At 67.2% G+C, this 26527-nt stretch overlaps 5 protein-coding genes across 5 annotated transcripts; 2 read left to right on the top strand and 3 right to left on the bottom strand.

Moving 5' to 3' along the window:
* Window positions 1–9500: 9500 nt before the first annotated feature.
* EMIHUDRAFT_463550 (hypothetical protein) lies at window positions 9501–12594 on the bottom strand (the record flags this gene model as incomplete). The annotated part of the gene is made up of 8 exons (XM_005777000.1): window positions 9501–9755; window positions 9829–9991; window positions 10245–10370; window positions 10463–10550; window positions 10684–10868; window positions 11234–11557; window positions 11794–11904; window positions 12145–12594. 8 exons carry the CDS (start codon window positions 12592–12594, stop codon window positions 9631–9633), a joined length of 1572 nt encoding a protein of 523 aa, XP_005777057.1. The 3' UTR covers window positions 9501–9630.
* Window positions 12595–16437: 3843 nt separating this feature from the next.
* EMIHUDRAFT_206671 (hypothetical protein) lies at window positions 16438–17269 on the top strand (the record flags this gene model as incomplete). The annotated part of the gene is made up of 2 exons (XM_005777001.1): window positions 16438–17146; window positions 17226–17269. 2 exons carry the CDS (start codon window positions 16438–16440, stop codon window positions 17267–17269), a joined length of 753 nt encoding a protein of 250 aa, XP_005777058.1.
* Window positions 17270–18363: 1094 nt separating this feature from the next.
* Window positions 18364–20018, bottom strand: EMIHUDRAFT_206673 (hypothetical protein; the record flags this gene model as incomplete). The annotated part of the gene is made up of 5 exons (XM_005777002.1): window positions 18364–19069; window positions 19147–19286; window positions 19377–19484; window positions 19563–19632; window positions 19726–20018. The coding sequence occupies 5 exons, from the start codon at window positions 20016–20018 to the stop codon at window positions 18364–18366; spliced, it is 1317 nt and encodes a 438-aa protein (XP_005777059.1).
* A 95-nt stretch (window positions 20019–20113) lies between these two features.
* Window positions 20114–21239, top strand: EMIHUDRAFT_435414 (hypothetical protein). The gene has a single exon (XM_005777003.1). The coding sequence runs from the start codon at window positions 20799–20801 to the stop codon at window positions 21180–21182; it is 384 nt and encodes a 127-aa protein (XP_005777060.1). The 5' UTR covers window positions 20114–20798; the 3' UTR covers window positions 21183–21239.
* Window positions 21240–22066: 827 nt separating this feature from the next.
* Window positions 22067–26256, bottom strand: EMIHUDRAFT_450554 (hypothetical protein). Its single transcript, XM_005777004.1, has 13 exons — window positions 26121–26256; window positions 25533–25922; window positions 25229–25310; window positions 25057–25109; window positions 24632–24805; window positions 24424–24463; window positions 24275–24309; window positions 23987–24205; window positions 23800–23919; window positions 23038–23437; window positions 22675–22965; window positions 22589–22625; window positions 22067–22510 (listed from the first exon to the last, which is right to left on the bottom strand). Exons 1-13 carry the CDS (start codon window positions 26220–26222, stop codon window positions 22405–22407), a joined length of 2049 nt encoding a protein of 682 aa, XP_005777061.1. The 5' UTR covers window positions 26223–26256; the 3' UTR covers window positions 22067–22404.
* Window positions 26257–26527: the final 271 nt, after the last annotated feature.

Genomic DNA, 26527 nt, shown 5'->3' on the forward strand with positions numbered 1-26527 from the left:
CCGGGCGGTACTTTGGAGGGCTAGACCCGCCGCGGCCCTGGCTGCCACAATCCAATCGGCGTATCTGCGGGGCGAAAGCCTCGGAAAAAGCTTGCTGTGACTGCTGCGGCTGGCCAACCGCCTCACCCGCCCGCCCGCTCGCGCGACGACGGGGCCGGTTGAGCCGAGCGCAGTGGCGACACACCCACGGCGGCGGCCGAAGTGCGGCGCCAGCCTCCTGCTCGCGCGCCAGCGCCTCGCGCCCGCGGGCCAACGCCAGCTGCAGCGGGAGGCTCGCGAGCGGTGCGAGGCTGTGCGGCGCGAGGCTTGCGGCTGGAGCGTCGACGATGATCGGGCAGAAAGCGCCACCCAACGCGCGAGCGTCGCAGCCGGGCGCTCCGAGCGACGCACCAAGGCTCCGGGCGGAAGCGATGCGCGCGAGGAGAGATGCCGCGTCGTCGTCCGCGCCGCCGTCGCGCGCGACCGCAAAAGCCGCCTCCGCCGCCTCTCGGAGCTCGGCCTCGGCGGAAGAGCGCTCCGGCACCGGCTCCGCGGAGACGGTGAGCTGCCTCTCGTGCCGCACGCGCAGCTCGCGCCACAAGCTTTCCCGCATGGCGGTGCAGGCCGACGAGGAGGCGGCGTCGAGCCGCCGACTGATCTGGTTCGCGGGCAGGGCAGCCAAACCGCCGCCCTCCGAAGCGAGCCCCACCTCGAAATGCGCTGTCGGCCCCGGCAATGGAGCAGCGCTGGCCGCGGCGGCGGCGGCGGCGGCGGCGGCAGCAACGGCAGCCGGAGGCGTTGGTGGCTGGCGGCGGTCGAGAGTCTCCCGCGCCCACACCTGCGCAGCTAGCGCGTCGGCCATCCGGAGGGGCAGCGGCGTCGCCGCGGGAGAGGAGAGCGACGAGACGGCGCCGTCTGCCGGCGCGACCGCTGGCGGTGCCGGTTCGGCCGGCTCTGGCTCAGAGGCGGAGAGCGGATGGTCGAATGTGGCGCCGAGCAGCCACACGGCGTCGCCCTCACGTCGGAGGGCCGCAAACGGCTTCACGCTGGCCGGCAAGACCGCCCGCGTGTCGACGAAGCGGCTGCCGTTGACGGAGACGGCCATGGCGCCGAGGTCGAGGTCGAGCAGCACCGTCACGATGGAGCCGCTCGCGAGCGCCGGCTGCAGCTGCGGGTGCGGCGCCGGCAGGGCAATCGGCTCCTCCGTGGCGGACCCGTCGCACGCCCACTCGTACCGGCAACGGTAGAGCCGCCCATCCTCGGGGCAGTAGCCCCAGCCCCAGCTGCCGGGCGCAGTGTCCGTCACGCCCAGGAGCATGCATGGCCGCGGGGGCCCGTCCCCGCTCGCAGCGCCGCCGCTCGCAGCGCCGCCCCGCCGCTCGACGCGGAACGAGATGGCGTGCACGCCGAGAGAGAGCTGCATGGCGGTGAGTGCCGTCGCCCAGCCGTCGCCCCCTCGGCGCACGAGCTGGCGGCCGTAACCCCCCTCATGGAGTGCTGCCCGTTCTTGCCGCCGCTGCGCGTGCGAAGCCTCGAAAGAGCCGTGCTCTGGCGGCCTCTGCCGCGCCGGCGGGGGGAGCGGCACCACTCCGCTCGGCGCGCCGCGCACGACCTCGAACTTGAGGCGGTCAAAGTGGCGCCACGAGACTGTGGCCGGCGGGCGGAGCACATCACCAACCAGCACGCTGCCCAAGCAGCGGGAGAGCCCCTCCATGAAGGAGCCGCCGCCTCCGCCGTCGTCGCGGTGCCCAGGCGGCGCGGGCGGAGGGGCGGCAACGCCAGCAGGCGCCCCTAGCGTCCCGACGCCCCCACCGACGGCTGCCGCGCCCGGGCTGCACAAGAGCAGCCTGTGGCAGTGGGCCACAAGGATGTGCGAGATCGGCAGCGGGCCCGCGCAGACCGAGCAGCTCTGGAGCACTGTCGAGGGTAGCGGTGGCGGCGAGCCGGTGAGCTGTGGGCAAGCGCTTGCGTGTGTGGCCGTGCGGTGGGCGGCGAGCTGCAGCAGCCGCAGCTCGGGGCAGCCGCATCGTCGGCTGCACGCGTCGCAAACCTCACCCCGCGCCACGTGGGCAGCGCCAGCGTCGCCCGCTCCTCCTCTGCGCACCTTGGGCCCCTCGCCATCCTCGTCGAGAGACGGCCGCGGCCGCTTGGACGGCGGCGCCGCCGCACCTGCCTCCGCCTCACGGAGCGGCTGCTTCCCTGCACGGCGGCTGCTCCGGACGGCGGCACGGCCGGAGGGCGCCGCGGGCGGCGGATCCGTCTCCATTCCCTGCACCGAGGCGGGGAGTGGCGCGCCTCCGGGCAGCAATGCTGTTGACGGCGCCGGCGTGGCCCCGACCGCCGCGCCCCCAGCACCCGCCGCGTCGTCGCGGGACCAAAACAACTCGTCGTCGTGTCGGGCGAGCTCGGGGCGGCGTGAGAGCGCCGACGCCCGTGCGCGCGACGCTTCGAGCGCCGTGGCGAACCCGCCGACCATGACGACACGGGAGGTGGGTGGCGGCGCTTCGAAGGCGGCGTAGACCCAGCCGGTGTACTCTGCAGGCGGCATCTCGACCGCGCTATCTTCTGGAGCGGCTGGTGCGCCGGGTCTGGCGGCGCAAAAGAAGATGCCGCGCATGCCCGTCCACACCGAGGACGCCTCGAGCCCATCGAACCACATTGGGGGCAAGTCGCCTCCGGCGCTGCTGCCGGCGCTGCCACTGCCACTGCCGCTGCCGCTGCTGCCGGCGGCGGCGCTGCCGGCAGCAGCGGGTGCAGGGATCGAGTCCGTGCTTCCCGGCGCGGGAGGCGGGTCGAGCTGGTGAGGCACGAGCCGCGGCGGCAGCCGCTGCGGCGCCGCCGGACCAGGCAGCGCCGAAAGTGCGGCTGGCATCAGAGGCGAAGCTGGTGATGCTCCGTCGTCAGGAGGCGCGCATAGCACGCCGGCGAGCTGGCTGCACTGCGCGCCGCCGGCGAATCTCTCCACCGCGGCGGTGGCGGCGGCGGCGCCCGCCCGCTGCGCCGCGTCAACCCACGCCTCCCCGACGTCGTCGACGTGGGGTGCGGGGGCGTGGCCACCCGAGGCAGTGCCAGAGGGACCTGCACCGGCATCGCCGGTCGCGGCACCCCTCCACCACACTCGCTCTGCCGTCGGCATCACACCGCCGACCTCGGAGTACCCGGTCAGCTCGACGAAGCAGCCTGCCGCGCGCGGCACCACGGCGCAAGGCCGCGCACCCGCCCAGCAAGCGGGGAGAGGCACTGCGGAGAGCGGCCCTGCTCCGAACCGGAAGGAGAGCGTGCGCGCCTCGAGATCGACCCACAGCTCGACGCCGATGCTGCCGCCGCTCGGGTCGGCCGGGTCGGCGTCGTGGCGAGAGATGGAGCAGAGCACACTCGGCGGGCGGTCGTCATACAGCGCGACCACGCGCCCACCCGGCACCTCGAGGCAGACGGCGCGGCATCGCTCTGTGACGCCGCCGCCGGCAGCACTGGCGGAAGCGGCAGCACTGGCTTTCCGGGAGGAGCGGGTCGAACGCGAGGGGGGGCCGGCATTCGCAGGGCTGGCAGAAGCGGGCGGCGGCGGCGCGAAATCGCACAACCCGACGAGCAGCGCCGTTGGAGAGCCGCGGCGAGAGGCGGGAGCGCGGCCAAACCCGGCGGTCACCCACAGCCCGTGGGCTCCGCCGCGCATCCAAGGCTGCGCGAAGCTCAGGCAAGCGACGGCGGCGCTGGCGTCCACGGTCGGGTTCGCAACGCTGCGGTTTCGCCGCGAGCATGAGACGCGACCGCCGCGCAACGTCAAATACACTCCGTAGTCCGCGTCGGCGTCGCCGCCTCGACCGCCAAAATCGCCGCTGCCGCCGCTGCCGCCGCTGCCGCCGCTGCCGCCGTTGCCGCTGCCACCGCCGCCGCTGCCACCGCCGCCGCCGCCGCCGCCGCCGCCGCCGCCGCCGCCGCCGCCGCCGCCGCCGCCACTTCCACCACCGCTACCGCTACCGCTGCTGCTGCTGCCGCCGCCGCCGCCGCCGGTGGCGGCCGTCGAGTCGACCCGCACTCGCGCCGCTGCCGCCGCTGCTCCTCCGGCCGTGCCTGGCTCAGGCAAGGCAGGCGCCAGCGGCACCAGCTGCGGGTACGAGGCGCCTGCGGTGCCATAACCGCTGATGAGAGGGCGGGTGCGGCGGTGGGCGCTGCGAACAGAGAGAGAGGGGGAGCCGTCGACTGCACTGTGCCGCGGCGGCCGGCGGCCAAGTGGGGCACGCTCTCGCGGCGCGGCAGGCTGCGCGAGCACGCGAAGGCGCAGCGCTGAGGAGCATCCGCCGCCGAGGGCGGCAGCGGCGCCGGCGGAGAGCGGGCGCGGAGCGCTGCAGCTGCTGCCAGTGGCACCGCCGCCGCCGCCGCCGCCGCCGCCGCCACCGCCGCCGCCGCCGCCGCCATCGCTACCGCTGCCACCGCGGCCGTCGCTGCCGTCGTCGCTGCCGTCGCTGTGGTCGTAGCCCTCGCCGTTGATGCCGTCTGCCCCCGCTCCAGAGCCGGCTCGCGGGGTGAGGGCGTGAGGTGCAATGAGCCCGAGCCAGCTCGGCGCCGTGGCAAGGGCGTACCGCCTCACTGCCACCTCGTCCCCCGGGCTGGTCATGCCAACCCAGAGGCGCACCGCGACGGGAAGGCGCACAGGCAGCGGTGCGAAGCCCGACGCGCCGACCGCGTAGAGCAGGCGGCGGCTGCCCATGTCCACCACCAGCGTCACGCGCAGGCAGTCGTCGGCCGGCGGGTTGGGCTCGAGGGCGGGCGGACGCGGCGCCTCCGTCGCGCGGCGGGCGGTCGAGTCGAGCTCGCCCATTGAGAGGAGCAGCCCGCTCCACGGATCGACGGCCCACGCTTGCGAGGCCGGAGGCAGCCCTGCCTCCCGCCGCGACCCGCCGCCGTCGACGCTGCACACCCCCAGCAGCATTGAGATGCTGGCCGCCGCCGCCGCGCTCCCTTGCTGCGGCGGCGGCTGCGGCGGGCGGTGCGCACGCCTCACTTCGTACTCGACGTAGTGCCGCCCGTGCCGCAGCACAGGAGCCTGAACCGCGACGCCGGCGCCGCTGCAGGCGCCGCCGCCGCTACCGCCGCCGCCGCGGCTGTCTGTTGCCGCGGCAAACGCCGTCGTCGTGCCGTTCCGGCGCACGCAGAGGCGCGACTCGGGTCCCAGGCCGCGGGAGAGGTCGGGTCGAAGCGTGGCAGCGGACGGGACCCTCTCGGAGCCGTGCGCTGCAAGCGGCGGGTCGAAGCCCGGCAGCGTGGGGCCGACACGCAGCCCAAGCCGCGCCACCTCGAGCGCCTGGAAGCTTGCGAGCGATCGGAGGGTGTGGAGCAGCAGCATGCGGAAGGACTTTTCGCTCGCGTGCGCATGGGTCCACGCATGCGCCGCCACAAAGAGCGCCGCCGCGTCTGCAGACCCTGACACTGGCGCGCCGGCGGCAAATGATGCGGCCGCGTGGCCCGCCGACGCGGGCTGCGGCACGCCGGTGCCGGAGGCGAGCTGAAGCGCCCTCCTCCAAACCTGCGCACGCACCGCCTCCCCATCCTGCGCGTTCAGACTCAAGTAATCGCCGAACCGCTCGAGCCAGTCGCCCGAGCCAGTGTAGGGCCACATTAGACGTAGGACTCTCGGCCCCGCACCGGCCCCTCACGAGCTGGGAGGAGGACCGCCGTCAGGGGAAGAGACAGCAGGAGAGAGAACGACGAGAGTGGGAAGAACGCGAGGTGGCATGAAGGTCGCTGCGAGAATTGGTGAGAAACTGCGGAGAGAGATAGGAAGTGGTAGACGCCCGAGGGTGGGCGACGGCTAGCACCACACTCCTCTCCTTAAAATCCCTGTGTGGTGGCGGCGTGCCGTCCTCCCATCCCTCCCTTGGGGTGCCTGTTTTCTTTCTTTCTTTCTTTCAAGAGGACCGCCGCAAGCGGCGTGGCGTGGAGCGGTTGTGCATCCCTCCGGGGGCCCCTCTGCGCCGGGGAGGCGTTGTTGGAGGCTAGGACGCAAGCGTCCGTCGCCCTTTTCAAACTCGGGGCCCACTCCGCTACGCTCCGACCCGAATTTGGAGGGCCTAAAAGTTTAAGGTGTTGCTGCGCAAAAGGGGTCGGACACCGGGCGCAGCTCATGCTAAGAGCTAGATAGAAGAGGAGATAGAGAGAACAACCACCCTGTCCCGTTATTGCGTACACCAACACCACAAAACGCTCTCTCTCTCCTGTCCTCACTCAGGGGGGTCACAACTACCAAGTCCCTCGACTAGCTGCCACAGGGCGCAGCTGCCACAGGGCGCAGCTGGAGACGCTCCCCCTTAAGCGATTTTGAAGCGATTTTGGCCCCGTTTTCAACGATTTAGAGCCACTTTCAAGCCCAGGATGGACCCACCTGACGGTCCTGACCAGCCCAGGCCCAGCCTCTCCTCTAACTATTGCCATTACATTGATATTGATCGCCTCTCTAACTATTGGTAATTGGAGCAATATATTCAATATTTTAACACTTCCTTACTTTTGCGCAGCAACACCTTAAACTTTTAGGCCCTCCAAATTCGGGTCGGAGCGTAGGCCGTAGCGGAGTGGGCCCCGAGTTTGAAAAGGGCGACGGACGCTTGCGTCCTAGCCTCCAACAACGCCCCCCCGGCGGGGGCAGAGGGGCCCCCGGAGAAATGCACAACCGCTCCACGCCACGCCGCTTGCGGCGGTCCTCTTCCCAGCTGCAGCTCCGCTGACGCGCTGAGAGCGGGCGTTAGGAGGACCCTTTATCCTTGCCCATCATGACCTGCGTCCCGTTTCTGTCGGACAGCGCCCGTGTCCCGACCTCAAATTCGTCCCACCGCAGTAGGAAGCGCGTAAGCGGATCCTCCTGGAGTTCTGCGTCTCTTACCCACGCGCCGTGCCTCGGGGGCGAGCCCTCCATCTCTCCTAGTCCCGGCACTACTCCTCGCACCTCTTCGCGTGTCGCCAGTTGAGGTCTCGCTACTCCGCTCGGAGGCTCTTGCTCTTTCAGCTCGCACGGCTGCCGGTATCCGAGCGCCTCCTCACTCGCCCTCGCCATCTCTTCCGCCACGTCGCCGGTGTCACTCCAAAAGGTGGATGAACGATGTAAATTGTTTGTTTAGTTCATTTAGGAATTCTTAACCACCTCTAACTACTAACATCACGTGTTTTGTCACAATAGTGGATTCCTATCGGCGAAAAAAACAGATTCCCAAGCCGCAGGGCACGCTCTAAAGATGGTGCTAAAAACAAAAGGAATTTTACAAACGGGGGTGCAAAAGATTTCAAGAACATATCTGGCCAAAAAGAATTAAACAAACAACGGCCGAACAACCTCCAAAAGCGTCGGTGTGTGCGTATCTATGTGTCTGAGAGATGCGATAGGTTTCCCGAACCGATCTTCCTCACTATCGCTTGCCTTGATCGATCGGCGACCCTTCGATAACAGATAAGCCTCTCTCAGGATCACAGACACCCCTCTCAGGATCACAGCACCGGCGGGGGGGCGCCTGAGGGAGGGTGTAGAGGATGTAGAGTGTAGAGCGCTGTAGAGCTGTAGAGATGTAGAGCGCTCCGGAGTGCTGTAGAGCTGTAGAGCTCTACATCCGCCGCGGGACGAAGCGGGTGCGTTGTAGAGCGATGTAGAGGCTCTCTACAACGTGAAATCTCTACAACAAACTCTACATCATAAGCGGCGAACGAGGCACGGTCGCTCTCCGACATGAGGCGCGTTGCATTTGCCAGTGCTGCCCTGGCCTTCTGTCTGCCCGCCCAATGGGTGGCAGGTGCCTCTGCTGCTGTGGCATGCCTCACGGCTACGACTGGCCGGCGCCTCGGCGCGTCAGCTCGGCTCGGCGTAGCGATCGTAGCCAGCGCAACTCGCCTGGACTCAACGCTCAGCCAGGAGCTCCCGCACGCGCTGGCGCGAGGCATGGCGCATGCAACGCGTCTGAATGCTCGCCCCGCCTCGCGCAAATGCGACCGCCCTCGCAGCCGACAGTCCACCGCCTGCTAAAGAAGCACAGCGATGAATGCGGCACCGGCGACGCATGGCAGGCTGGTCATGACGCAGTTAGGGTGTTTTGTGCCGTCAGAGTGACTCTCTGTGTGTCAGGGATAGTCAGGGCCGTCCATCAGAGCTCCAGTAAGCTCGGAGACACCCCATTAGTGCGACTCGACCTCTTTGAGTCACTGCCTTCCCGGCGGTTTGGCTGTAGAGCCTCTACAACAAACTCTACAGCAAAATCGCGCTCTACATCGCTCTACAACGCACCCGCTTCGTCCCGCGGCGGATGTAGAGCTCTACAGCTCTACAGCGCTCTACATCTCTACAGCTCTACAGCGCTCTACACTCTACATCCTCTACACCCTCCCTCAGGGGGGCGCCTCAGGATCAAGCACCCACGGCAGGGTCTGTGGGGATCAGCAGACCTGGAGGGGGCGCGCTGAGGATCATAGGCCTGAGAGGGGTGCTGTCAGGATCACAGGCCTGCAAAGGGTGGCACTCGAGATCAGAGCGCCAAAATAGGTGCAATACAGATAATCGAGTGGGCTCCGGTTCGAGCTCGGCAGGTTGACTCTCTTATATTTTTCACACCTGAGCGGGCTCAATTTTGCTCTAGGTGCCTCCTACGGATTCGAACCCACGTTTTTCGGCCAGGCGGCCGGTGCGTTGGTCGTTCTCGTCATGGGAGTGGTTCTCGAGGTGGATCCTTTGGCCGAAAGAATTTTTCACGTCTCACGAGGCACGCGGCACGGGGGCCGACGGGGCGCGCACTGTGTTCTCCTCTTCTTGTATGCTTTGTACATCGCGTCGATTCCTTTTCGCGTGAGCACCATCCTGAAGCTCGCCCAGCAGCGGAACCGCTCCCTAAGTCGAAGGAGCATCATCAGTCTCACCCACTTCGCTCGCTGCCCACTGTCTCCGCTCCCTCCCGCTTGAGCCGCCGTCGCGGCCCTCGTTCGTCCCACTGGCTGCTGGCCTGTCTGCACGTTGCCTCCGTTATCCCTCCTCCTCCGCGACTCCCTCAAGGCCGGGCGGGCCTCCTTCCACCGGGCTATGGGGCTCCCCCTCTCAGACAAAAATAACTTAAATATGCTATGGGGCTCCCCTCCTGCCGGCTAGCTCCCCCCTCCAGCATGGGATGTATCACGTTGTGAGGTGGGGAGGGATCCCCTGTTCCGTCTGAACACGTGTGTTTGCGCTATGTATGATTACTGCAGGTGCAGCGGTCGCGGGTCAGTCGCGGTCCGCGCGGTCCGCGCGCGGGATCGGTATAATTTCACGCTCGGGGGTATGATAGCACGGACATGAATTCTTACTCATGATATCAACAGACCCATCATTATATCACAAATCATGTGCAAATCATGCTTTTCTCCATGATTTCACAGAGCCGGGGTTTTCTAGATGCTCTGTGAGAGGGTCCTTCCACTTTTTATACGTATTGCGTGACGAGATTGGTTCTGAGATTGGTTCTTCCTTTTTGAAGAAATAAAAAAAATGCCATGCCGAGATGTCTAGATGGCGGTGTGCCGCGCTGCAGGACCCGGACCCAGGCGGACATTGAGACAAACAAGGAGGTGACAGGAGAACGACACCGCGCCCTCCGGCCCCTGCCCCCCCACACCGCGCGAAGAACAAACATGTGCGCGCACCAACTACAGCCGCTTCTTGTCGGCGGCGCGGAGCGGCCGGGAGCTCGAGTCCAGCGCGGCGAGGCCACCGCCGCCGCACGCGCGCCCGCTGCCCGCCTGCTGCATCTGCTGGAAGTCCGCGACGGTCCCTGCGGCGAACAGAGGAACCGATGAGATTTGGGCGGCGGGTCGGCGGAGGGCGAGGCGGGGGCAATCGCGCGCCGTGGCGGGCGGTGATGGTCGCGCCCTGCGCCATAGTGAACCAGAGGGGGAGCGTCGCGAGCGCAGACGCGGCTGAGATGCAAGCCGTGAGCAGGAAGACCCCTCGCCAGCCCGCGCGCTGCTGCAGAAAGCCGAGCGGGAGGCCGGCCACAGCGCCTCCGACCTGCGGCCCCGAAGGCGGAGGGGAAGGGGTGTGGGCCTCGGCGCGCGCTGCAGCTGGGTGGGGCTCCTCCGTGCGAGACGGGCGGGAGGCAAGGACGCGGCCGCATCGACGGGCGATGGGCGCGGAGGGGGGGGGGGTGTGAGTGGTGTGCGTGTGCGTGTGGGTGAGCATGTGTGTGTGTGTGCATGTGTGTGCATGTGTGTGTGGCGCGCGCGTGCGTGCGCGCGTGCGTGTGTTATGGGGGGGGGCGCGCCTGTGCGATGCACTTGACAAACCCGCCCGCCGACGATGAGAGGTGCTGCGGCGTCACCTCGCGCGAGAAGAGGCCGAGCAGGACGTGCACCGGGAAAGCGCAAAAGCCAACCCACGCGTAGGCCGCCTGGGGTGGGGTGGGCCAGGGCGGGTTGGGGCGAGCGAGTGGGCGGGGCGGGGCGGGGGGGAGGTGGGTGGGTGGGTGTGGAAGAGGGCCGCCTGGAGCGCCAGCGGGCTGTCGAGCACGAGGATGGCGACGAGGGCCGGCACGAGCAGCGAGGAGCAAATGCAGACGACGGGGCCGCGCCTGACAGATGTGCGTGCTTGTGTGTGTGCTTGTGTGTGTGGGGGGGGGGGGGGGCGTATCTCGGCTGTGTCTCGGCTATATCTCGGTGAGCGAGGGGGGAACGTATCTTGGCTGTGTCTCGACTATATCTCGCCGGCCGGCGAAGAAGCGGTCCGAAGCCGCGCCGGCGACGAGCGAGCCGACGAAGCCGCCGCTCTCCATGGCGAAGAGGCAGCGGGCAGCCGTGTGCATCTGCATGCCCTTGGCCTCCTCCAGGAAGATGGCGCTCCAGTCGGAGAGCGACGTGCGCACGAGCGAGATGCAAAAGTACGACGCGCCCTGCGCCGCCAGCGGTGGACGCGTCGGCGGGCGTGGTGGTGGCGGGCGTGCGGACGCAGGGCCGTGCGTGCGGAACCAGGGCCCTGCGAGATCAGGGGCGCGTGTCTGGGCCAGGTGGGAGGGTGTCAGAAAAGTCAGAGACGTGTCTTGCTCTGAATCTCTCGCACCATCAGCCACAGCTCCCCATTCAGCAGCACGTGCTTCCCGAGCATGCTCGCAAGCCTGCGGCGACACAAAGCGGTGGGGGCGCGAACAGAGGACCAAGCACTGCATGGTGGAGCCGAGGGCTACGTACGCAGTGGCTGCGGTACAGCTGTTGCCGAGGGATGGAAGGCCGACACAAGCGCGAGTATTCCTCATCTAACCCTCGCGCGCCCCGAGCCGCCGAGCTTGCGCTGCGGCGCGTCGCGCGCTACCTGCATATCCCCCTTGCCGTGCACCGCTGCGACCGCCGCCGGCGAGCCAAACAGCAGAGCGGCCAGCACGAACGCCGCCGCCGCCGCCGCCGCCGCCGGCGTGTAGACTGCAGCGCGCCACCCGAACCGCGCAACCGTGGCGGAGACGACGAGGGGCACCAGCGCGGCGCCCGCGTTCTGGCAGGTCGAGAGCAGCGAGTACCACGAGCCTCGTGAGGCGGGGTCGGGGAACCACGCCAGGAAGACGTTTGTGATGGAGGGCCAGCCAAACGACTAAAGAGGGGGGGGCAGGGGAGGGGGGGGGGGGGGGAGGCTAGGTTGTGTGAGCGGACAGCTTGCGGACAGTGAGGATGGCGGCGGCGGCGGCGGCGGCGGCGGCGGCGGCGGCGGCGGCGGCGGCGGCGGCGGCGGCGGGGGTAGATACGCAAAGGCCGCTGGTGCCAGCAGCGAGCTAAGCAGGCTGCTAAAGCGTGAGAGACAGCGGCAGACGCGGCGAGGGTGGCATGCACCTGCGCCACGCCATTGCTGCCCCAGAGAAGCGCCATCATCCCGAGCGAGCCTGCCGAGCCGAGCGCGACGTTGACGCCCGCAGAAGTGAGCAGCGCGCCCACCAAGAGTGCCTGCAGCCGAGGACGCGCGCGGCAAGTGAGCCGGTGCGGCGCGGCTGGTGGCAAGCGTGGGCGCGGCGAGGGAACGGCCCCCGTTGCGCAGGGCGCCCAGCCAGCGGCGCATTTGCGTGATGCTGCGCGGCGGCGGCGGCGGCGGCGCGGCGGGGTGGCGGCGGAACAGCGGCAGGGGCGGCGGGGATGGTGGCGGCGAGCGAGCGGCGGCGGCGGCGCGCCGCGCGCCTTTGGAGGCACGAGGTCGATCAAGATGCCATTCAGCAGCGCGCAGGAGCCGTACGCGATCTCAAAGGTGGACCCGAGCATCCCGGCCTCACCCTTGCCCGCGCCAAGCTCAGACAGCACCGATGGCAGCCAGAAGCCGTAGTTTTTGCGCGCGAGCAGCAGCGTCATGTACGCACCGTAGATGAGCGCAAACTCGCGCCAGCGCCAGCGGCTAGTGTCAAAGGTTGCGCTGGGCCAGCCGTCGTCCGACGACTCATCGCGCGCGCGGCGGAGCGGCGACTGGCGTGCGGCCTGCCGCGCCGCCTCTGGCGCGGCCGCGTGCGCACGCTGCCGCAGCTGGGCCTCGACCGCAGACGCGGCTGCAGCCGCCTTGGCGTGCGCTGGCGACGCCGCGAGGCTGCTGCTGCTGCTCTGCTCGTTCTGGACGAGAGAGCGCTCGCTGGCGGACCGGCTGAGGCACATCTGGGGCTGTCGAGTGGTGTGGGCCGCCCGACGTCTGGCCTGGCCTGGACGAGCCTGCGCACCGAATAATGAGGGTGGAAAAAAAGGCTGGCGGTCGACTTTCAAAAAAAGCAGGGAGGGAGATGTGGAGCACTTGGAGTGTGTCGTGGAGGAATTTTTTTTCAAGTTCTGCTGCGGCGCTGGTACCTGCTCGGGCGCCTCGCCGCTGCGCGGCTCTCCTCGGCTTCGCGTTGCCGACGTCGCCTCCGTCGCCACCATGGGTGTGTCGCGAGCCTGCCCCGTGTCATCGCCCGTTGGCCGCCAGCATGTGCGTGCACACTGCACAGCACCCTCCCTCGCCGCCGCGCAGGGAAATGGTGTTTAAGATGCTCAACAAAGAATTTGTTGGAAATTGTGTTTTAAGAGCGCGAACTCGCCGTACTGAGCCTAGCGCAGCGCGAACTCGCCGTCTGAGCCTAGCGCACGAACTCTGCTCTCCTGTTCATAGCGGCGCCGGCCAGGCCCTGCGCGAATAATGAGGGTGGAAAAATAAGGCTGCAGTCGACTTCTACCCTTATAAGTCTCTCGTGTCGGCGCCGACGCTCTTTTAACGTAGAACGTCCCAGCTGAACACCGCCCGCCACGATCGATCAGTCCACAATCGTCGGCCCGCAGCGACCCGCAGCGATGGATGCCGCCGCCCCCCCGGCCCCTACGGCCGACGCGCCGATGCACGACCGGCCTCCGTCGGACGGCTCTCCGGCCTCTCCGGCCGCTGCCGCCCGCGCTGCTGCCGATCCAGTCCCTCTCACGCTCAGCGATACCCGCACAACCTACGACGACAACTTTGGTCGCCGGCTTTGGCCAGGTGCAGCCACCACCTGCTTGCCTCCATGTTCACGCTTCGCGCCCCTCCCCCCCCTCTGACGCCGCCGTATGACCTTAGGTGAGGGGCACGACTACTCGCCTGGAAGGCGCTCTCATCAGCAAGTCACCCAGGCACCAACTCCTGGGCGTTTACGCTTGACTACGAAACCATGCAGTGGATGCAGCTCGATCAAAACGGCGACGCCAACAGCTGGCCCCTGGGCGAGTTCCTTGCGCTCAGGATGAGGTGCGAGCCATGATGCTCGACTATCAGCGTGCACCAAGTCGCTCACATTCCGTGAGTTCGTCAACGGGCCGAACTCTCCAAGTCGACGGCGATCTCGAACTCCGACAACTGGACCGGTGCACCAGCCGCGTAGGACGATGGCTCCCTCGACGACATCCCTTCATCGACGGACGCCTTCACCGCCGCCGGCCCTGGGCCATCCAGCGCGGCCTCCGACGGCCTGCACGTGATCGAGGTACAGAAACGGTGGCTGCCGCAGCTCACACCCTAATCTATCTGCCTTAGGCACGGAGCCAACGGAGCCATCGCGCATGCCCGCATCGCGTGCGGCTCCGAGGTCTCCCGCCGAGACCGGCTCGGCGCGGCGCGTGGCCGCACGCCGCCGTTGAAAAGGCGATAGGAGAGGGGAGAGCGCCGGCCACATCGAGCGAGCGCTGACGTGTAAGGTGTCTGCGCTGCTCCGGTGTGTGTGGGATTATGCCTCCCCCCATCTGTGCGGCGAGGTGTTTGCGGTGGGTGCGATGGCCGATCGTGCGCGATGGCCTACCATTGTGCGTGGTGTGTCGGTGTGTCGGTCGTCCGGAGCGTGTGGCGGCGCCGTTGCATGCAGCGACTCTGCTCACGCGCCACGACTGCTTTGACTGACTTATGAGTGCTGATGGATGATCTCCGACAACCCAAAACCAAAATGAAAATGCGGAGTGGCCCCACTTTGGCGTGCAGATCCAGAGATCCTGCGTCTCTCACTGCCCGCGAACAACAGAGGCGGGTCCGCCGCAGGTCCCCCACTAGTTCAAAAAAAGCAAGGAGAATTTTACGATGGTGTTGTGAGGCGTAATAAATAAATACAACGGACACGCCAAATTGTTGTGAGGCGTGGGCTCGCGAGCGCCAAAAACTTTGTTTTTGCGCGGCCGAGCAGGCTACAGCCCTCGCCTTGTGGCCGCTCCGCACGGGCGCGTCGCTCAGCGACCCGATCGAGGCGCGATCACTCGCCTCGGTGGTGCTCGTCAGCGCGGCGGCGAGGCGCTGGCGGCAGGCAAGGCCACGGTGAGTTGGCGGCGGGCGCGGGCGGCTTGCTGCGCCTGCTGCTTGGGCTGTGCGGCGCAGAGGCACCGTCCAACGCGCAGCTGCGGGTGCTCAACGGTCAGGTGAGTGCGGAGCGAGAGCAAGGCGTGGCTCGACGGCCGCAGCCACGCAGGAGGGCGGCGTGAGCTCGTTTGGCTACAGCAGCACGTGTGCATGCAGTGTTGTGCGTGGCGCCCGGACCGTGTCCAAGCAGATCCTCGACGCCCAAGCAGCTCCTCTCCGGGCTGCAGGGCGGAGAAACGGTGTGGAGGGCGCGCGGGCCGCCCCGCCTCGCTGTCACTTAGACGCAGACGCGGCCCGTTTTGCCGCTTCTTCCGCGACGCACCGGTCGTCGTGGTGTCATCGCGCACGTTTCCCGTCACGGTGCATCCTCGCCGCGCCCAGGCTGCTGCCCGGACCCTCCCCTGACCCTATCTCGGAGCCCGTCCCCAGACACTATGTCACCGCGCGGTGAGGTGGTGCGAGCCGCCGCCCTCGCCGACAGAGGGCGTCGAGCCCGCTGCCCGCTCGTGCTATGAGTGGCACGTGCTATGAGGGGCACGGCGCGGGCACGCCTTCTCGGCGACTCGTTGGAGGTGCGCTCGCTCGCGGCGGCGGTGCGGGTGCTGCGCGCGAGCCGTCGCCGCCGCTCGGCGTGCAAGGGTGCGCACTGCCGACGCAGCTGGCAAGAGGGCGTGAGCTCGTTTGGGTGCAGTTGGAGCACTCGGGGTGGCAGGCTTGCGCGGCGGCTGAGAATTATTCAGACCGTCTGACAAACGCTCGGATCATCTCTGCGCCGCGGTGGATGAATTGCGACGGTTTGATTGGCCGACGCCAATCCTGGTCCGCCAGTATACTCGATTGCGGACTGGCGACGCTCCCGGCACCAGCTGCGTGACTGCTCAAAATTGCGACGGTGCCTGTGCTGACTCGCCGCGCTGCGTCAGACGCCCACCCTCGCGTGGGAGCGTGCGCAGGAGGGAGCTTCGGCACGACCCAGTCGCGCGGGCAAAATTGGCACCGTCCCGGACGCGTTCGGCATGATGCCCTCCGAAGACAGCCGAGAGACAGATGCGATCTCTTAGCGGCCAGAGCACGTGCGCAGCCCTGGCGGGCGTATCCCTGCGGACGCACCGTCGGCGGCTGTCCGATGCCGGTGGGCGCACCGCCGACGGCGTGCCGAGTAGCGTCCAATGCTTTGGCGTAGGCCGCAATGGAGGGCAGGCAGCCGCAGGCAGCGCGGTGGCCGCCCAAATCGTCACGAGATCGGCGGGCGCCTGCCGGCCGCTCCGGCTGTGGCGGAGATGGCGAGTCCGCGCCGGATCGCAAAGCTACGGCGCGTCGGGAGCGAATGCGGGGGGCGGAGGAGGCTGGGGCGAGCAAAGCACAGAGGCTGCGCTGCGCGGCCCTGGCCGCCCTCAAATCGGCACGAGAATCGCGTGTGCACAATAGAATCGTAGCGCGTGTGTGTGTCGGCACCTCGTGTATTCTCCACAGTTTTTTTGTTCTGGCGCGTGTCACAGGGACGGGGGACAAGAGCGTGGATTGCGTGTCATTCATAGCGACGTAAAAACATTCCAGAAGCGAAAGGCGGCGCCTTGCATCTGGCGGACGGCACACTCAGCGAGCGTCGGCGCTGCAACGCGCGGCTCGAGCGATCGGCTCCACTTCTCCGCGCCACCATGCCGCGCACCCCCGCTCGCGCCTTCCGCTCCCTCGCGCTCATCGCTCTGGCCGCAGCGGCCAGCGCGCTGTCGCTGGCCCGAGATTCAGCGCCGAATCTTCGGCGGTCGACAAGACTGTGCATCTATACCGTGCCGGCGCTGCTCGTCTCCAACTCGTCCGTGAACGCGCTGCTCGTCTCCAACTCGTCCGGGCAGCCTGTGTGGCGCTCAACCGCGACCGGCTTCACCTCCAACCCTGCCGTCGCCTCCGCTTGGCAGCACCGAGCCTCCCTGCACTGCGCCTCGCCTGCCAGCTCCCTCGGACCAGTTGCGGGCGTGGGATCTGGCGAGGCGGCGGACGGCACCGAGGCCGCGGATGGCGCTGAGGCAGCCGGCGCGCTGTCGTGCCCGTCTCGCGCCAACCAGTCCAACGAGTCATACGACACCCTCCCCGAGCACTGCGCGACCGACCCGCTGCTCGCGCCGGCCGACCTTCTCTCGCCGGCCGCGCGCTCGCCGCTCTCCGCACCGGACTCGCTCTCCTCCGTGCACGCGCTGCGACCGCCGCTGCCCGGGCAGCCGACTTGGTGCTTGGCTGCCGCGTGTGTTGGCTTCCCCGCCAACTCCGCTGTCGCCTCCCTGTACTGCGCGTCGGATGCCGGCTCCCTCGGACCGGAGGCGGGCGTGGGACCTGCCGTGGCGGCGGACGGAGCCGAGACCGCGGACGGTGCGCTCCTGTCGTCAGTCTTGTGTGAGGGCGTCGGGCGTGTCGGGAGTGGGTGTCGCTCGTGCTCGCCTTGCCGCAGGCTCGAGGACTCCGAGGCTCGTGGGCCCACTTGCCCTGTCGTGACCCCGCGTGTCGTGGGCAGCACACTCCGAGAGTGTGATGCGGGGTCCACCCCGGGCGCCACCCTCCCGGTCATAAGCGCTTCTGAGCAGACCGGGGGGGACAATCGGGGGGTGTCGACAACGCAACAACCTTACGGGGTCGCACAGTGGCCGCCAGCATCTGCTGCCGCCCCGCGACCCTGTCTGGGGGCACCGTCACACCACGGGTGTTGCTTTTTTAACAGCGCACTTCGACAGGGCAGCGCAACGTCAGCAGAGTCAACTCGAGTGTCAACGGCCTACGTGCGGCACCTTGCCCTCCGAGGCGGTCAAGCTCGAGAGAACCATCCCGTGTGGCATCTACGCTGCCAACGACGACTCGCTCCCGCCGGGATCTGGGTCGACCAGTACCGATGGCGTTCGAGCACCAGGACGAGGAGGCGCCGTTCTCGCGTCTCCCGTCCCCGACAACTCCGACATGGACATCTTCGTTGGCGGCACGCCCGTCAACGAGACCATCGCCAGCCTCTTCTCTTGCGACGCCTCTCCGCCGCCCGCCGACGAGGACTCGCGGGTGAGCATCTTCTCCGTCATTTACACGCTCATCGTCTTCGTCGTGAAACTGTGTCGGGCCGCCGCGTTCGCCTTACTCTCAATCATGTACACGCTGGTCGCCTGCCTCGTGGACATGCTCCGGGCCCTCGTCTTCACCCTCTTCTCACTCGCCTTCGACATCGCGTGCACGCTGGTCTCACTCGCCTTCGACATCACGTGCACGCTGGTCCCCTGCCTCGTCGATTTGTTCCGCGCTGCCGCCGTCGCCTTCTCCGGCAAAGCGGCTGACGACTCGTCCTACCTGGGCATCGCCCACTGTGGCCTCGCGAGCCGGCGCGAGTACCGCGACACCTTCCGGCCATGGTCGCGGCGCTCGCCCAATTCGAAGTCTCCAGATCGAAACCTGTGCTTTGGCCAATCTGTCTGTCACTGTCTCCCTAGCTTGGGGGGCGTCTTCTTTCTTTACTTGCAGCGCGCACACTCCGCCACGCCGAAGCTCTAGATCATCCCCTCTCAAACACGCCGCCGCCCAATCTGTCTCTAGCAAGGCACCAGTGCCACTCAGAAGTACTTGCCTGAAGATGGGCCCTTACCCTCGCCGGGCGCCATCTCCCGAAGCATCGACTGGCCAGCCGGTCCCGAGAAGAAGCGCCGGCCCGTGCTGGCGAGGTCCTTGAGGACAGAGAGCCGCTGCCATTCGAGCTCGTACTTTCTCTTCGTCTCCAGCCCCTTGGTCGAGTTGTTCTCCGCCTCTGCCACAGCGACCAGCGCGTCGGCGTTGTTCTTGGCCGCGGCCAGCTTAGCCTCCGACTCGAGGATCCGCACCCTCGCTTGCTCCTCGACGGTGAACTTGCGCTTGTCGCACTCGATCTGCGCGCCCCGCAGGATCATCTCCGCCTCGCGCTCGCCCTCCTTCGCCGCCACGTCAAAATCGCCCTTCGCGCGCGCGATTTGCACCTCCATGGCACTCTTCGCCTCCATCTCACGGACGGTGCTCGCGCCCGTGAGCTCGTCCACCCGCTCCTTGTGCTCGATCTCGTACCGCTGGCACTGCGCGAGCAGGTCCTGCTCGCGCCGCGCGTTCGTCCGACAGATCGTCTCGAGCTCCTGTGACGCCTGGTCACTCAGCACCCGAATTGCGTTCTCGTGCTTTTTCGCCTTCTCTGCGATGCGCGTGCGGAAGGTCGTCGTCTCCTCGAGCAGCGACGCCAGGGAGCGCGGCAGGGCAGTCTCGGTGATCTTGACCGAGCGGATAATGACGCCGTACCTAAGGTGTCGAGCAGATATTTACCACCTCCACTTGTTTAGGGGACGTTTGCCGGGGACGTGGCGTGGCGCGCGCACGGCGCAAACGTCGAGGAAAGAGACTTTAACATGCCCATGGCGAACTCCTCACGCAGGTCGTTTACACGATCGTGCGTCACCCCGTAGACCAGGCCGCGGATGCCCTCCTCCACAACGTTGGAGAGAAACTCGTCGAAACGCTGGCGCGAGAGGGGGGGAGGGGTCAAGAGGTGGCGCCAATATGGGCGGTGCGTGCGATCCGAGGATATCGCGCGTGGTCTTGCACACACCTCGGCGCCAATCTTATAGACAAAGTCATATGCCGCGTCACCATCCGGCCCGATGGAGAAGGTGACGGAGAGGTTGATGTCCACCATCACGTTGTCGGCTGTCGGCACCTGAGGAGACAGTGGTTGTGTCCGGAGAGAGCACCCAGGCAGGGCAGTGAGGCAATCGGTTGGATCTTCAGAATTCACCTGGCGCGAAGGCGCCGAGTAGGTAACCGTGGCCTTGTTGACGATGTGCGAGATCTTGTTCCAAAAAGGCCTGCCACGGCAGTGGTTGGGCTACAGTAGGATTGGGGTGGGCGTCTCACGTGAGGGCGAGCAGTGGAGCGGTGGAGCGGTGGTGGCGGCGTACCAGCAAAATACGCAGCCGGGATCCATCTCGCCCTGGTGTTTGGACCAGGTCTGCTTCAGGACAAAGTAGCCGCTTGGGATGGCCATCGGTGGTGCGCAGGGGCAGCAGCAAAGCCCGAAGCAACAGGAGTCTGCTGAGGATGGCACGGCAACGAGGCAGATCTCCCTGTCGTCAACGCGGTTGAACGCCTCTGCAGCGCCAGTGGGGAGCAAAATCCTGCGCTGCACGCACTGGCTGTGTTGCACACCATTGAAGGCGCCCTGATCCTGACCGTACGAGCCCTGCGTGTGCATAGTGGCGACAGGCCGACAGCGGAACCGTCCAAGACAGGAAACACGGGGAGGGGCCGATATCCTTAGGATCCTCCGACGGACCGTCGCGTCCAGCGCCAGCAGCCGGCCCGCTCGGCGGCCGCTTCCCAGCGCCGCCGGCCAGCCTCACACTGACCTTTGGCACCTTCGCGCGATGACCACGCTGTTCAGCACGGACATCGGGAGCACCGCGGGGGCGTTGGAGATATTCGGGAGGGAGAAAGGACTGTTGATTGTGCGGCCAGGCCGCTCATGCCTTCTCCCATGGTTCGAGGTGGACTCCGCGCACCGCCCACTTTGCACGGCCCGCAACAGCCCTGCAGTGCCGCACTGATGAATTCTGTGCTGGTTCCGCTCGAGCACATAGCTTTCAAGCAGCGCTGTCCACTCGAGCAGACCGACAACCCGCGTTGCCGCCCGCGTTTTGTCCTCAGGTGCCAGAGGGCTGCTATGCGCTCGTCTCGAGCTTTGGCCGCATCATGAACCACTCCTCGGGCGAAATCGTGTGGCCTCCGGGCCGCCACTGCGGGATGCCGTGGATGAAATGCGACAGCCTGGTGAGCAAGGAGCACGTCGTCTTCAACATGCCCGTGAAGGGCTGCAAGACACAGGATAACGTGACCGTACAGATCAACCTCGCCGTCGTATTCCGGTGTGTGTCCATGCTCGCCCGCCCCGCTCTGACTCGAAAGACCGACTGCCGCTGACACCCGTTGGCTCGGGGGCGCACACACTCCGGTGTCTGTGCATCCTCTTACCCGCATGCCCGTGGCCGCAGCGTTATGGGCGACACCGACAAGGGAGAGGACTCAAACCACGTCTACGGTGATTTTCCCGCCTAAGCCTCGCTGTACACCTACTTCCCACCTGTCCACCACCATCTTCCCACCTTTCGTGTCCAGACTTTGTGTACAAGATCACTGCGCGCGGGCTGCAACAGCAACTGACGGACGCCTGCGAGGAGGCGACCCGCTCCATCGCGCGATCTCTGCTTCACACCGAGGTGTGTGGCCGCCGCGCTCCAGCCACTCCCCCCCCCCCCTCCCTCCCCCCTCTCGCTCTTTTCCTCCCCCCCCCCCTCTACCGGGCATCGCTGGCGCTCCTGCCCGTGATTGCCATCGCACATCAGTCTGCTGTCTGGAGTGATCTGTCGGCGGTCAGTACGACCGATCAGGTTGGAAGTTTCTTATGGTTAGAGGGTCTATCTGTATGTACTCCTCGAGATCTCTCCAAATCTGCCCTCTGATCAACCGTGATCATTCGGGAAGTCGGTGCTAGTAGAGACTAGTAGAGCCGTGGAGCCCCGTTTTTCCACACTGCTGCGCGGCGCACGGTGCCTCCGGGGGCCCCCGCCTCCCCCCAGAGTGCTTGTGCGTCTTGGGTTTGTGTTTGTGATTGTGTGTGAACTCCTGAGAAGGCAAGTTGCATCAGATCACAGATGTCGAGGAGTGAGACGCGCAGGGAGGACGGAGAGCATTGCTAGAAATCGTACTAAACTCTGTGTCGAGCGGGAGCTCGGTCAGGGTGGTAAAGAGATGTAGGACCGTCCTTAGGTCCGCCTCTCACACCCTCATCCCGATCCACTACGTTTCGTTTCATTAGGAAAAGAATTTTACGATCCACTCCACGATCCACTCCAAGTGGATCGTGAAATCACCACCAAGCTCCCTCCACCCCAAAGAAAAGAATTTTAGCACGCGAAATTTTACCACAAAGCTCCCTCGCACCACACTGGGCACGGGACTGGCGTGCACTGTTAGGAAAAGAAACGCATGGTTCCCGCTTATCACTGGCAGTCTCTCGCCAGGGCAGGGCTAGAATGATGGGAGTCCCCCCTCTACTCGGAGCTACAACAGTGGAGCTACACAACACGCCCGACTCTGCGGGCGAGGACGGCTTCCGGGGACGAAGCAGAGACGAACCCAGACCGGTAACGCATGAGCAGAGCAGCCCTATCGCCGGCGGACGCGCAGCAGAGGCCGCGCCCGCGGCGCAGCGCCCCCGCGCCTGTGGCTCACCCAGAAGCGCTCTTTGTTGCCAAAAACTTTGTGCAAGAAGCAAAATCGAGCGGCGACGGGCGACGGTGTACGCGCTGGTTCCAAAAGCTGGCTGGCAGTGAGAGGTATCAAAGATGCGCTGTGGCGCTCGGAATGACCTGCGCTTCACACTGAAGCCCCCCACGCTAGCGCAAAGCCGCGTACCGACCATGTCAACCAATCACGCACGCGACGCCTACGAGCTCTCAGCAATCGCGCCGAGCGCGGCGTGGCCGCTCCTTTCGCGCACCAGCCGGCAAACTTGAGCACCACCCCCGGCAGAGACGCGTCGTGTGGCGATTCCAACGGCGGCGCGCCAAAAGCAAACCGCTTCAGCGCGTGTGCTTTTGGCGCTTCGTGCCGCCCACCCCGGCCGCCTTCTTGACGGCGTCGGCGAGCGCGCGCACGGCCGCCGCCGTCTCGAGCCAATCGAGGCACCTACAGCGAGACGCATTCGGGCAGTGGGGGCGCGACATGCCCCTCGGCCGCGATTGGCCCCGCGCGAGTCGACGGCACGGCTCTCCGACCGACAAGCCGTGGATTAGCGGCTCGCCTACACGGCACACTCCAAAGCTCAGGGAGGCGGCGCCACTCACATGTACATGTGACTCCGCCGCAAGCAGCGCGCTCTCCTCCGAGCCGCGCCGGCTGGTGGCCCGAGAGGAGGTGCGACGAGAGGGAGACGCCGCGCACTGCGGGGGCTTTGCCCTCGCCGACGAGCGCGGCAATCTCGCGCAAATACTGCGCCTGTGCCGCGGGGGAAACCTCCGCCCCGCCGCACTCGACCACGACGGGGCGGCTGTCTGCGGCGGCGGCGATTGCCGCCGCGGCGGAGAGGCTCGAGCGAGGCAGCAGCGTGGCGCAATCTCTGTTTCCGGTCGCGTGGACGATGCCTTGAGCAGGGGCGCAGCGACTCAGGGGGAGGTGGAAGGGGGGAGGGGGGGGGGGGGGGAATACCTGAGCACCGTGTGAGTGCGAGGCCTGCCGATACGGCGCGAGGGATGCAGCCGAATACATGTCTTCTCGAGCGCTAGAGCTCGGGGAATGTGTATCCAGCAGTTTCATCACTGTGCCGGCGATGCCATGGGCGGTGACGCCGTAGAAGTCCGCGCGCCCCGACGGGTCGTCTTCCGAAGAGAGTGGAGCGCCGTCCTCGCGCTGTAGCGGCGCTCCCGCAGCGCGGAGGCCAGCGGGCATCGAGAGGCCGGCCACCAAATTGCTCAGCGGTCGCGACTCGGCGCTCACCGACGCCCACGAGAGCAGATCTGCAAAGTACTGCGGCGTGACCGTCTCCCCAAACTCGACCGCCGCAGGCACGCCGAGCGCGCCGACGGAGAGGAGCAGCCGCCGCGCGCGCCGCAGCCCCTGCTTGAACACACCTCCGGCCTCACCGCTCGGGCGAGAATCGGCGCATCTCCGAATTGGCGCATCTCCGGTCATCTCCGGTCATCTATAGTCATCTCGGGTGCCCGTTGCCTCGTTGATGCGGAAAGAGCGGTCGCGGTCCGGGTCCTGCGGACAGGAATGGCGGAGGGAAGGCGCGGTCAAAGCGCGTGCTGCCACCGCGACTGCCGCCTCGCAGGAGCCGGAATGCGAGGATGGCGCGCGTGATGAGCAGCACGGCGACTCAAGCATCTAAGGCCAAAATCCTTGAGCAAACCGCCCCACGCGGCGCCGGCCGCAGCGGCGAGGCCGCAGCGCAAGACCACTACCACGGTGTCGCTCACCTGCTCGCAGAACCACCCGTGTGCGGCGGCGCCGGGTGCGGCCGGCTCCGCCGCCACCCGCCACTGGGCCGCGCCCACCTCGGCCGCCACCGCAGACAAACGGGCGGCAAACTCGACCACCTGGCAGCAACTGCGTGAATGACCAAACACACACAGAGGTCGGGGGCGCCGCAAACGCCAAGCAGACCGACGCGTCGTTCTCGAGCAGCGGCGGTCCGACCAGCGCGACGAGCTTGCCACACTCTCCCCGGATCGCCTCGCCCAGCTGCTGCCTCGAGCGGAGCACCAGCGCCGCGTGCGCCGCAAGCTGTGGCAACTCCTCGGTTAGGATCGCGGGCGGAAGCAACGGCCGCACCGAGCGGATGCGCAAATTGTCCGTCGTCTGCGCCGTCGCGCGCCGGCGGGCCTGCAGGAGGGCTCCGAGTCAGTTCCAAGCAGCTTCCGGGAAGGTTCGTAGCAGCCGCCTCCGGCGGACCTGCTCCGCGCCCGAGAGGCCAGCCGACACCGCACCTGCGACCTACAGCAGGAGTCCAGGGAGGCCGCGGTGTGAGCACAGCACCGTGCGTGCGCCTGAGCTAGGCGAATGCAGTGAGCGGCTGCTATACGGGCGTGTCCCGCCTCTACCGCCTGCTGCCTCCTCAATCCGCCCCTTGACCTCCTCCCACTGCGCCGCTTCAAAGTCGACGCGCAAACCCTTGAGGGGTGCGCCGCCCCCTCCGCCCGGTGCAGCGCCGCCCGGCGCCGCGCCGAGGAGGGCGTCCAGCGCAAGGCCGGGGCGCCCCCCTCCCTGCGGGCCCGCCTCCGCGAGCTGCACGGCCGTGCGGCAGGCGACCCACGCACTGGCGCAGGCACTGTCGCAGGCACTGGCGCACGCACTGGCGCAGGCACTGGTGCAAGCACGCCTCCCGCCGGAGAGGCCGCCCTCGCCGAGGGCGGTGCTGCACCGCGCGGCAGCGTCGGCGAGCTTGTTTCCGCCGGCCGGGAGGGAGTGCAGGACGGCATGCGCCTGGGACGGAGCGGGGCGGGGGCAGAGCGTGTGTGCGTGTGCGTGTATGTGTGCGTGTGTGTATGTGTGCGTGTGCGTGTGCGTGTGCGTGTGCGTGTGCGTGTGCGTGTGCGTGTGTGTGTGTGTGTGTCTGTGTGTGTGTGTGTGCGTGCGTGCGTGCGTGCTTTGAGGATGGGGGCAGTCTCAAGGGGTGGGTGTGAGAGGGGGTGTGAGAGGGGGTGTGAGAGGGGGAGGGAGGGGCGAGGCAGTGCCTGGGGGTGGCCGGTCGACTCGACGATGCCACACAAGCCAGCAGAGGAGACGCCTGCGCTGATCGACACTGGTGAGCCTCTCGGAAGAGTCACACACGTCGGCCGAGGAGGTGGACGGCGGATCTCGGCGGATCTCGGCGGATCTCGGCGGATCTCGGCGGATCTCGGCTGCCGAGGAAGTGGTGGCTCTGCGCCGCGAGGCCGAGCGCGGTGGCGACACGCTCCGGTTCCGCCGCAGACCCTTCGACGCCCGCCTGCGAGACGCGCGCGGTAGCGGCGGGGGGCGGGAGGGGGGTGGGTGGGGGTGGATCGGGGAGGGGGGGGAGGGGGGAAGGGGGGGGGGCAGAGGCCCACTAGGGGTGCGTTCCCAGGGTCGTGAGAGAAAGGGGGAGGGGTGCTACAGGAGAGGGTGGAGCGGGAGGGTGGAGAGTGGAGGGTGTGCGCGAGGTGGCTGGTGTTTCCGAGGGCGCGGCTGCCGGCATCGAGAGGCCAGACACGAGCTCGCACATCGCTGAGGACGCTGGCACGCACGCGTAGGCGAGCAGGTCAGACACGTACTGCGGCGTGATCGTGTCGGCAAAGGCGGCGGCGGCGGCGACGCCGTGCCGATTGAGGGCGAGCAGGCTCCGCCGCAGCGAGCGCAGCGCCTCGTTGCTCGGCGTCGCGTCGGTGGTGGTCGGCAGCACCAGCAGCTGCAGCTGCGGGTGCGCGTCGCAGGCGGCCTTTGCGTCGGCGGCGAGGCGGAGCGCGGCGTCGGCTGCGCTCTCGCCGTCCGCCTGGTCGGACGGTCCGAGCCGCGGCTGCAGGATGAGCAAGAACCGGTCCGAGTGCCCGGCGAGGATTGAGAGCACCGCCTCACGCGCAGCCTGTGAGCGGCGGCGGGACGGCTTGAGCAACTCCTGAGCGAGTTGTCGCGTGGAAGCGCTTGCGGCAGTGGCGGCGATGCGGTTGGGAAGAGAGGAGGAGACGATGGCTGTGGTGGAGACAGAGCGAGGGCGGCAGCGAAGGAGGAGCTAGCAATCTCGGCAGTCGAGACGGGGCAAGATCTGGAGATGGCGGCGCGCCACGACGTGCTCGTAGACGGCGAGGTCGGCTGGCAGCTCCTCGAAGACGCACGAGGGCGGGATGAGCGCGCCGATCGACTCCACGTTCAGGTCGGAGGACATGACTTGGATGTCGTCGCGGGGTTGTCGATCTGGGGCACACGCAATCTCGAGGTCTCTTCGAGCAGAGCCCCGGCGAGTCGTCGAAAGAGCGCGACCCAAATGGGTCCTCGGAGAGGGTACCCTGGGTGGGCGGGGCCTCTACTCGCCAGGTTGTCGATGATGTCTGGCGCACAAAAAGAAAACAGTCGTGCGTAACAGCAGTGTAACAGACAGAGATAAGAGAACTGTCAGAGTCAGAGTCAGAGAGCTGCCATCCCTCCCTTGGGTTGTTTGTTTTCTTTCTTTCTTTAGGCAGCTAGGGCACA

This window comes from Emiliania huxleyi (genome assembly GCF_000372725.1).
Source record: "Emiliania huxleyi CCMP1516 unplaced genomic scaffold EMIHUscaffold_27, whole genome shotgun sequence".
In the NCBI taxonomy this organism is placed as follows: Eukaryota; Haptophyta; order Isochrysidales; family Noelaerhabdaceae; genus Emiliania; species Emiliania huxleyi.